At 41.5% G+C, this 10,639-nt stretch overlaps 2 protein-coding genes across 5 annotated transcripts; one reads left to right on the top strand and one right to left on the bottom strand.

Annotated features, from left to right (window-relative positions):
* Window positions 1-3,599: 3,599 nt before the first annotated feature.
* Window positions 3,600-6,781, top strand: LOC130381169 (microtubule-associated protein RP/EB family member 1-like). 2 transcript variants are annotated; one of them, XM_056588642.1, is made up of 7 exons: window positions 3,600-4,012; window positions 4,291-4,420; window positions 4,525-4,670; window positions 4,761-4,950; window positions 5,315-5,406; window positions 5,542-5,700; window positions 5,803-6,781. In XM_056588642.1, exons 2-7 carry the CDS (start codon window positions 4,300-4,302, stop codon window positions 5,857-5,859), a joined length of 765 nt encoding a protein of 254 aa, XP_056444617.1. In that variant the 5' UTR covers window positions 3,600-4,012; window positions 4,291-4,299; the 3' UTR covers window positions 5,860-6,781. The 2 variants fall into 2 exon arrangements, with proteins under 2 accessions (XP_056444617.1, XP_056444609.1); XM_056588634.1 differs by having other exon boundaries at window positions 3,635-4,012; window positions 5,318-5,406; window positions 5,803-6,779.
* Window positions 5,832-10,518, bottom strand: LOC130381185 (E3 SUMO-protein ligase ZBED1-like). Of its 3 annotated transcripts, XR_008895344.1 has the most exons (5): window positions 9,977-10,515; window positions 7,935-9,732; window positions 7,410-7,671; window positions 7,083-7,280; window positions 6,111-6,953 (listed from the first exon to the last, which is right to left on the bottom strand). XR_008895344.1 is itself a non-coding variant. In XM_056588652.1 (2 exons), the coding sequence occupies exons 1-2, from the start codon at window positions 7,236-7,238 to the stop codon at window positions 6,549-6,551; spliced, it is 561 nt and encodes a 186-aa protein (XP_056444627.1). In that variant the 5' UTR covers window positions 7,239-7,542; the 3' UTR covers window positions 5,832-6,548. The 3 variants fall into 3 exon arrangements, 1 of the variants encoding a protein (XP_056444627.1); XR_008895343.1 differs by having other exon boundaries at window positions 5,834-6,953; window positions 7,083-7,671; window positions 9,977-10,518; XM_056588652.1 differs by lacking the exons at window positions 7,935-9,732; window positions 9,977-10,515 and having other exon boundaries at window positions 5,832-6,953; window positions 7,083-7,542.
* Between the last annotated feature and the right edge of the window lie 121 nt (window positions 10,519-10,639).

Genomic DNA, 10,639 nt, shown 5'->3' with positions numbered 1-10,639 from the left:
CACGAAAAGGCATCAAGCAGAATTTGTGGGAAAGTTGTACAACTCAAAAAAAAATACAACTCGATGGAAATTCGAAAATACATAAAAAGGGACTTTTTGGTATGAACGCACATTAACTCAATGTTAACTTTGTTTACTCCACTTGTCATTTTGTAATGAACAATTTCACAAAGTTCTCTTTAAACGTCCGACCTAATCATGTTATTAATAATTATGGTGCTGAGGATATAGATGTGTTCCAGTAGCAAATATGCCACTGAGTCATTTTAGCATTTTGTAAAAAAAAAAAAAGAAGTCTTGGTTGTTTGCCTTTTTACTTTTTTTAATAATACTAAGATGCACACTGATGTTCTTTAGTAAGTTTTATTGTTCTTTTGTTCAACTTTTTGTTTAAAATTTTGACTGAAGATTTCTATGAAAGGTAATATTGTAAATTTGAATTACCCATGGTGCTATACAATATGCCTTCCACACTGTCTGTGTTTGATTCAGCTCACTTGTTTCCTCAGTCCCTATTCCCTCCATGGGGAACATTGCATAGTAAACCTTTAGGAGGGCCTGTACATTGTGAAGAACTGGTTCTTACTTAGGCTAAATGGTAAGAGACAATACAGAGGAAACAGCTTAAAAGATAACTTTATTATTTACATTTAGGGCATTTAGCAGACGCTTTTATCCAAAGCGACTTACAATAAGTACATTTGCCATAAGAAGTGCAACAATATATTTCTGCTGGTACAGTAAAGATGTTCATAGAACCAAGTGCAAGTACAACAATCGCTAGGCTAACCAATTCCCCGTGTTACAGCAATGATAGCAGCTACTGCAGTTGCTACACAGTTAAGTACTATAATATAATACAATACAATACAATGTACAATGGTGGCCAGAAGGGGGAGGGTGGCTATGCAGAGTCGAGGTGGACTCTGAATATTATGGTAAGACAACGTAGTAACAGAGTAAAATAAGTTAACCCAAAGGTCAGGCTTGAGAAGGAACACTGAACTTGGAATACTGTGTGCATTGTTCTTCAGAACCCCTCGCTCGTTCTGGTCATTGGTGACCCAATTAGGCTCTCCTTTACCTCAGGAAGGGATGGGTGTGGAGGCCAGGCTGGGCCCCGTGGTATACCCAGACGCACCCAGGGTGCGATCCCGTTTACCCGTACGGCGGTTGAGGTGGCAGCTAGGATCTTGCCTGGTCCCCTGACTTTTGGCGGGGCCCACCTCCGTTTGAAGATGCGAACAAAGACCAAGTCGTCCACCGTGAGTTCTGGTCCCCTGGGGTGTGGCTGCCTGCCCCTGTTTAAGCACACACTGATGGACAGACACTGAGGAGGCCCTTCATATATACAGCTAGCTCATCTTCTAGTCACTCTATGGCTGGTCCCTCCATCTGGGCTCTTGTATAAGGAGCAGGCATGGGTCTCCTGTTAGCATAGTTGTGGACTCCAATGGGTTGTCCTCATTATTGAGCAATTCATGCTCACCAGGACTGAAGGCAGTGCTGCTTCCCATGTTGGTTTAGTCTCTTGACATTTTAGTCTCTTGATTTGATGGTTCCATTACCACTCTCTACTAATCCTGCAGACTACTTCCATCGGTTGTCTCCTTCTATCTCCCTTGCATTCCTTTGTGTTTATCTTCTACTTTCTTTATACATGTCTGATAATCTTTACTCTGACTTTTCATTGCCTTTCCAAGCCTCTTCTTTCTTTATATCTTAGATTTATCATGGAGCTTATGTCGCACCTTGGAGGTTGCAGTATTCTTGTCAGTAACCGTTTTAACCGAATCTTGGGTCCAAGTGTGTCGTGTTTGCATGCATTTGCTCACTCAATCTACTGAGATCCTTTGCCTTGCAAAAAAAACAAAATAGAGGTTCAAGATCGAATCAAAATACTTGTTATGTATTTGTGTTCACATATTGGTGTATCATAAGAGTTACCACAATTAAATAGTTGCTCAATCAAAGTCATAACCAGAATCACATATGAAATGGTGTTAGCATACTTAAATAGATATTTTAGGGTTTGTATGTTTTTAATTTGTCATTTTATTTGTATCCTTTATTTGTCCACATTGAGTCAATTCCCTTTTCCAAGTAAATTATTTCTAACAAAGCTTCCCTTAAGCTTCATAACACCTCTTGCCTACAACAACTCTTTCAGGTTCAATTACTTTGTTAGGAGCAACACAACCTTTACTCTTATTACAGGAACAACATTGTGTAGAGCAGATATTTTTATCAACATCATTCACTTGATCAATTGGAATTAACAGTTTTAATATTGTCCTTAGTTTATTGTGAGATTTTTGTTCATTACCATGAATGACAACTGCAAACATAGAAAGATAACAAATTTGACACCTCATTAAAAAGGTCTATCTGGTTATTTAGAGCCAACAAACAATTGTAGTAGGATTGTTTTTTTGTAAAAAAAAAAAAATGTTTTGGAATAGATTATAGTAGACAACATTATATTTAACCTTATTTGCACCTGGAATTATTGTGTATCCTGCCAATTGTAGCGTGTTAGTCACCCCCTTTTCACAGTGACCCTGGCAAGAAGTTTGGCCTTTACATTGTGGTGGAGCAATGGTTCTTACTTAGGTTAAATGGAAAGAGACAATACAGAGGAAACATCTTAAGATTTAGTTTATATGGTCAAACAACGTAGTAACAGAGACTACCGTAGGCCTACTGCCTGCGTCGTATTATTCTGGTAAATTGAAAGCTCCGCCTAAATTCGAAGCTTCTCCTGATTGGCTGTTATGAGCATACGATTCGTGGGCGTGGGTGTGGGAACTCCATGGTTTCCATGGATACTATATTCTTGCTGTCACTGGTCACCTTACCAGGTCCTTTGTAGGTGTACGGTTGACAAGGAACCGCGAGTCTGTTCTATTTGACACGTCAAACATCCTCTGGTTTCTTCAGACCATGACCATATTAAGTGAGGCTGGACCACTAGATGGTGTTTTATGTCATAGCAAGTCGGTTGAATGGCAGACTTGGGATTAATTCTGCGCTTCTGAGGTACCAGCCCTATTGAATCCGCTATAATAAAAGAAAAAGGGTGCGGCTCAGATGAACCCTTATTCTACGGTGCATTGTGGGTATGAGGAACTAGATTTGTTAACTGATGAGGGCACTAGCGCAGAAATGGAATAAATTCCAACATAGCTGGTGACATGTGAACATGGTTGTCGAGTCAATGGCATCTTTGAAGGACCTCTGTTTGGTCACTAGCTGGAAATAGGCTACTGGGATGTAAACATGTGAAGAGATGTCGGATGATCGTGTTGGTCCTTATCAATAAAGTCGTTGTGTAATCTCTTTATTTATTGTGCTTGTGGTTCATTGTAATGGACAAACACCAAATATGATCCCTGGGGGGCAGTTTCCAAAAAGAATAAGGTCGGATATTAATCTCGTTCTAAAAAATCCTCAAGACGCAATTTCTGTGAAGGGATGTTCCCAATGATCGTTATTGGCGAAAGTGATGGGGCACTTTCAATTGCATGGATTTTGCGGCGAGTGGGCGGGACCTCCGGTAGAGGGATATCCATTTCCTTTTTAAATGTTTTGGGTATATTGCTTTTTCGAAAATGTCTGGACATAAGCTATATTCATTTTCCTTGTCGCTTTGATTCTTATCATCTTCAAATATTCTCGCTCCGAGGACTGTTAACCTGGGAACACAGTTCACAGGAAGATGCCGGAATGTGCGTTGCGGTAGACCGGGATAACGCTACAATTCACGATCCTCTCCGACCCTAACAGGGTTTTTATATTAAAATACGACGACCCACGTGCTTCTCGTCTATTTAAACAATTCTAGCGTCGCCCACAGGTTTAATATATTAATGAACTAGGAGCTAGACGACAGTCCAGAAGTTTCCACTCACCTGATTTCCCCTAAGCACTGTACTAGTGTGTTGATATAGACGCTGCGCATTGAAACCGTTGAGTTGTTGGAGCCATAGCAACATAGCGAGCGTTGAACCGAGTAAGTACAAGAATGTTTTTCATGCTTTTACGGAACTGCGTAGAGAACAGAGGAACGAGCTACTCCGTTAGCTCGTTGTATACGAGGTTCACGATCGTTCAATAATATGGTGGATAAACACTCGCAACATTATATATGGAGCGATGTGTATTGCACTCGGATCAAAAGCTAGTGTCCTTGTCAAACGCTATACAGAAAATATTTGTAGTAGGCCTAAATGCGGATGTCATCCTGAATTGTATTAATTCTCCACATCTTGTGCTTTCCATCACCTGTAGAATTCCCAGATGGCTGTTAACGTTTTCTCAACATCTCTGAACAACGATAACATGAGTCGACATGAACTGCTGTCTTGGGTCAACGTGTCTTTACAGATGAACTACTCGAAGATTGAGCATTTGTGTTCAGGTGCGAAAACACAGTTTTACACAGAAGCCATAATATGCACTGGATATGTTGTAATTTGGGTATGTTTTGTATTAGCAAAGTAATGTACTGACTTGCCCCTACAGGTGCAGCTTATTGCCAATTCATGGATGTGCTGTTCGCTGGATGCCTCCCCCTAAAAAGGGTGAAATTCAACGCCAAACTGGAACACGAATACTTACAGAATTTTAAAATTCTACAAAACAGTTTTAAAAAGGCTGGAGTTGACAAGGTAAGATTTTAGCCTTTTGGATTTTGTATTATTTACCCTTAAGACCAACGGGTATTTTCATTCTTGGATCTTTTATACCCACTTTCTAAGATAATTCCTGTAGACAGACTGATTAAAGGAAAATTCCAGGAAAACTTTGAGTTTGTTCAGTGGTTCAAGAAGTTTTTTGAAGCAAACTATGATCAGAGGGATTATGACCCAGTGGCGGCACGTCACGGACAGGAGACATCTGCGTTTACCTCAGCATCCAATACTCCTGCTAAAGCCAAGGCCACAGCTCGTGAGAATTGCATATTTTGTATACAATTCATGTTCATGTGTATTTATCATTACCTGTGTCCTATTTCTAAATATTTCTGATTGATGAAAATGTCATTCAACCTGCTGACAGACCGGCTTGTCGTTGGTAAAGTAATTTATAAAGCGGTCCTCAGATTGGCAATTGGGATGTGGGAGACACAGGGTTGTATCTGTTCCTGAACCATCTCTTGTAGATTGGCTGACTAGCAATGATGCACTGGCAATGTACTCTGGTCGTGGTAGATGATCCTATCAGAAGCGCAATGGGTGCTTCATTTCCTGTTGTAGAGATGGTTCCTTGTGTGACATTAGGAATAACTTTTTTGTTGCACCTAACATCTAAGCAGCCACAAGGGCAGCCCCTGCCAAAGCGCTGCAGACTGTTCCCTCAAAGAAATCTGGAGCAGGAGATGCGATTGGAGCACTTACTAACGAAGTGAGTAGTTGATCATGTTGTCATTGGAGAATGTCTGATGGCAATTTAAGTGATCAGTTGGTTTTCAGTCTAATCACGTTAGCTGTATATGATGGAATTGAGGATTTGCTTAATCGTATGGTTCTAACCCCTCAGGTTAGTGAGCTAACATTACACAAGACTACAGCCGAGAAAGAATTAAACTTTTACCTTGGAAAGCTGAGGACTATTGAGCTCATCTGCCAAGATAGGGAGACGGAAGGAGGAGCAGACCCTACTCTACAGAGGATTCTGGAAATACTTTATGCAACAGATGTAAGCAGCCCGTCAACATGGGCGTTTATGCATACAACCCATGATGTCAGCCATGGCTTATCCTGGCAGGATCCTGCTAACTGGATGTGTATCTCCCCATAGGACGGCTATGTCATGACGGAGGGTGAAAATGGAGACGGGGGGCAAGAGGAGTTCTGATTGGAAAACGGGGAGTCTAATTTTTGATCAAAAACATTTTTAACATGCACTTTGCCTTATTTTGTCAACAGGTTACTTTATAAATGCATCGGAAATCACCTTTGACCCATTACAGTAATGATCTCAAGCAACACATGATTTGTTTCTTATTTTCTTGTATGACGGGCAGTGGATTCTGCTTTGTATTGGGGCTGCTCGACTATGTCAAATGATAATCACGATTATTTAAAATGATATCGTAATCACGATTATTAAAGACGATTATTCATTGAGAACAAGCATTTATTGAACTTTTAACACTGGTATTTCTCTTAACACGATACGTGTGAACTGAAACAAGAAAAATGCAAATAAAGAGAAATATATTAAAGTGAATTAAATAATGTGTAAAAATATACACAAAAATAAACACTATCCAAGACTTGAAGTACTATACATTAAAACAGAATTACTCCTCTTTACTCTTTAAAAAAACAACTCAAACTATGGTGTAATGCACTTGCTACAACAACCTTACCTAGTACTGCAAAAAACACAGTAGAAATCCGTATCTCAATGATAAAACTGTTAACACGTTGAAACTATATTTTGAGGCCTTTTGGCCAAAATGAGTATTAACAAGAATAAACTGACTGACGCAGCGACAAGAAAAATCCGCTGCCAAAACTTATTTTAAACCTTTGCAACCCCTAAAGGTTTTTAGCCAGGAAAACCATTCTGTTCACCTGGTCTGGTTGCAGGGATGAGCGCAGGCAGGTGACTACATTACCACCTGTACTGAAAACCCTCTCTGACGAGGCTCTTGTGGCTGAAATGCAAAGATATTTCCCTGCCTGGTTGGAGAGCCCTGGGTAGAAATTCTGGGACATCTTCCACCACTCCAGAGGGTCCGCCTCAGTGTCCAGTGTCCCTGCTTGGAGGTAGGACTGTAGCTCAGAAGCTATGGCCTTGTCCTGGTCCGGTTGCACAGCAGCGGATCTTTGAGCTGTGCCTTCAGTGACCGGCTTGAAGAAGCTGCCCAGGGCGTTCTTTGGTGCACTAGCAGCGGCATCAGGGTCATCAGCAGGAGTCACTGCTCGCTCAGGGGCCTTATCCTGGGAATAGGAGGGGGAGAATATTGTGAAAAGAAATGATTGACATGTTTAATCTGACTGGTTATGGGGATTCACTACTAGAAATAATAAAATATAATTGATTGTTATTATCAATATAATTATAATTACCATGACAGTCTTCATCTTAGATGACAGTCTTTCTTCAATTGACCCACGCTTGTCTTCGCTCACATATGTGGGCTTGAACCTTGGGTCCAGGGCTGAGGTCATGTCCAGCAACTCCTGTGTTGGAGCCTCATCATGCTTCTCATTGAGATAGCCCATGATCTTCTTCTTGATGCACTTTGCAAGGTCTGTGCCGTTTTCCTGCAAGGCCAATATGGAGGTGTTGAAAAGGTGGAGAGTTGGCTTGACAAAAGACACACTCAATTGCTCCCCATAAAGTGCATCTGTAAATTCAACGAGAGGGCTTAGTGACTTGTTTATGGCCAGTACATCGACGTCCTGCCATGAGGGGGTGAGGTGTTGTTGAAGAGGACCTCTGCGATGGCCTTCTGCGGCTCTAGGACCCTGCCCATCATAGCCTGCTGAGTCCACCACCTGGTTGGACACTCTTTCTGTCTGTCTGAGAGTGTTCAGGCAGATTCAGAGTCTTCTGTAAATCTGTCACCTCCCTCTTTTTCTTCCAACTGTAGGAGAAGGCGCTGACCACTTTTTTGCAGAACCCGGGCAATCCTGTGGTCCTTCATTGCAATCTCTAAAATTACAATAAATATAAGAATGTATCATCATAATCTTCATCAGTGAATCAATAGGCTGGGAAATAGGAATTATCATTATTATTATTATTAGGAATTAAATACATTATCGTGGGTGTGTGGGGGAGAGAGAGAGAGAGAGAGAGAGAGAGAGAGAGAGAGAGAGAGAGAGAGAGAGAGTAGCTCACATGATATATTCTACATTATTTGTTATTTAATAAATTGCATTAAAAAAATCAGGAGAAGTAAACCTACTACTCACCTACGGCCAAGTGGAGTCTGTGCCCGAAGCACTGCAGCCTCATCCAGCCATTTAGTTCAGCTGCCAGCTTCATATTTGAGGCATTGTCTGTTGTGATACAGACTTGTCTTTCCTCGGTCAGGTCCCAAGCAGCCATCGCTTGCCTCCATCCCTGGGCTATATTTAGCCCTGTGTGGTCTTCGGAAAAAACGCCATTTGGAGACAATTCGTCTTCATGGTGAAATTAGCGTCGATGTAATGTAGCGTGCGTGATGCTTATATATGGCTCCATGGTGCGACTCGACCATAGGTCCGTTGTAATGGCAAAATATAATGCTGTTGACACTTCTCTTGCAACTTTTCCGCGACATTCGTCATAAAGGGCAGGCAGCGCAATTCTGCTGAAATGGTGACGTGATGGTAACACATACCACAAGTTATTTATCAGTTTATTGAACCCCGGGTCGCTAGGGCACATGTCTTTGGCAATTATGTATGCGATTGCATCCGTTATTTCTTTATGCCTGCGGGAGCTGGGTGGATATGAGGACTGTGTTGCGGTGGCAGGTGTCGAGGAGCTTTTCATTTTTTCCTTCATTGCTTGGTACTGTATTACTCATGCGGACTTTAAGTGGTTAAACAGATTGGTCGTATTCGCTTGAGGTGCAGACACGGTCGCGTGACATATCTTCCACAATATCTTCGTTTGTTCAGAGTCAGACTCCTCAAAACCGAAGTGTTTCCACACCACCGAATTCGTTTTACCTTTCTTCCCGACCAAAGGCTGCCTTTCTTCCATCTTCACACTCTTCTAAATGTCTTGCAAGCGCAAGTTTTCAGGCGGGGGTGGGGCGTAGCGTAGTGCACAGGTGGGAGAAAGAAGGGTTCGCTCCATTTACCACACAAGACACGGCGGGCGGCAGAATGATCGTTTTATTCCGATTATCTTGTTTTAATGATCGAGGGAGGCCAAAAACGCATCGAAATTCAATTAATCGCCCAGCCCTACTTTGTATTCTTAAAAATGCTGATTTTTCCCTTTTCTGATGTCGTGATGAATATACTTTTGCGCTGTAAACCAGTGTCAAATGTTATAAATCAAAACAAATTTGGAAATTAGATGATGCTTATTAAAGATAAATGTAGGCTATTGAAATTGTGTTGTGTCAATCTGTTGCTGTCTATGTCTATTCAGTGCATCATATTTGAATATCTGAAGGCTGCTGGAATGTATGCATGAGTATGAGTTGAAGGGAAAAGTATTTGCTTAGTAGTATTACCTATGTGGAAAGTCATTATTGATGTTTAGGCAGGAAGATTATAGGCCTACTTTATTTTATTATCTCGGAAATACTGAAGCAAGCCAATTCAAAATATTGTGCCAAACAAAAATAGTGCGTAGGCCTATATATACACAAGTAGTCAAACGTTCCTGGATATGTAAATCCCAATCATCAAAAGTAAGCCATATTTATGTCATTGTTATGGCGATGTATAACCGGTTCCGCAAATTTCCCATGGCTTCAATACTCTTTCCATTTGAGAAGGGGTTGGGTTATGGTTACTTGGCGTAATGTCCAGATGCGTCCCTTGCCCAGGGACTGTCTCTCCCGCCTGAACTAGTCTAATTACTTCCTTGAACGAAAGTATCTTGGCCTCTGTTTCTTCACTGTCATTTCTGCTCGTCTCTTCACTGTCACTCCTGCTGGGGCCAGGTAGGCCTACTGATCTTGAGAGCATTGCATTCTGGGTTTCAACCTCACGAGGGTCACCGCCGCTCCGCTGTTTGAACCCTGCTGAGTCGATGGGCTCAACGAACCTGGCAATAACAAGGTTCATTTAGTGCTTTATCCAACACACAATCGCTTAGACAGAACTAGAAGCGCGTCCAGTTTTAAATCACGAATCAGGTCATGGCTGATATGAGATTTAAAAACCAGACTCCTGGGACCAATGTATCACTCAACAACTCTGCTTGAACATCTTTACTTGTACTGACAATAGTTGTGTACCGTTTTGAGTTAACTGAAATGCTTTTGGGTCACTTAACTGAGAAAACATACCGGTTATAATAAAATAATTTCATCTCCAGCCCAGGTGCGTCGTGGCCACAGGTGCTGGACCCGTCCACCAACATCAACCCGTTAAGGAACCTTTCATCCGTCTCGAAGTCGTATGAGTTAAACCTTTGGTAAACCTCCTCCATCACTCTAGTACAACGACCACTAACTGGTAGCTTCGTTATATAGTTGCTTTTAAAAAGACCCCATAACAATCGAAATGCTTTATGTCAACAACCCCAGTTTCTAGTCCGAATGCTGTCGACAAATGTGAACCAACAAATAACAACAAGAAGGGCCCACAGCTGAACACTTTGACCACAGCTCCCCACGCGGGCTGTTGTGGTTGTGTGCCATTTAAAAGCAAATTCAGTTTCTCTACTGTTCTATCGAGTCTATATCAGCATTTGCATATGTACGCATTCATGAAAACTGATGTTTCATCTCAATTGTGAGTTTGAAGGTAACCGTTTTAAATTGTAGGACTATGTTAATGTGTACAATTACATCCTTTAGAATCTATAGGGTAAAATGAATGCTCTGTCGGAGGTCTACTGTTGGACTGGACCTGCCCTTGATCTCTGTCGGCCGTCTGCCTGCCGCACCTTTATACATCAATCTTTCGCTGCTGATCTTGAATGCTACTTTGAATAATCATGTTTTGAA

The sequence above is a fragment of the Gadus chalcogrammus genome, chromosome 1 (assembly GCF_026213295.1).
Source record: "Gadus chalcogrammus isolate NIFS_2021 chromosome 1, NIFS_Gcha_1.0, whole genome shotgun sequence".
Taxonomy (NCBI): domain Eukaryota; kingdom Metazoa; phylum Chordata; class Actinopteri; order Gadiformes; family Gadidae; genus Gadus; species Gadus chalcogrammus.
This window is presented reverse-complemented; position numbering and strand designations above follow the sequence as displayed.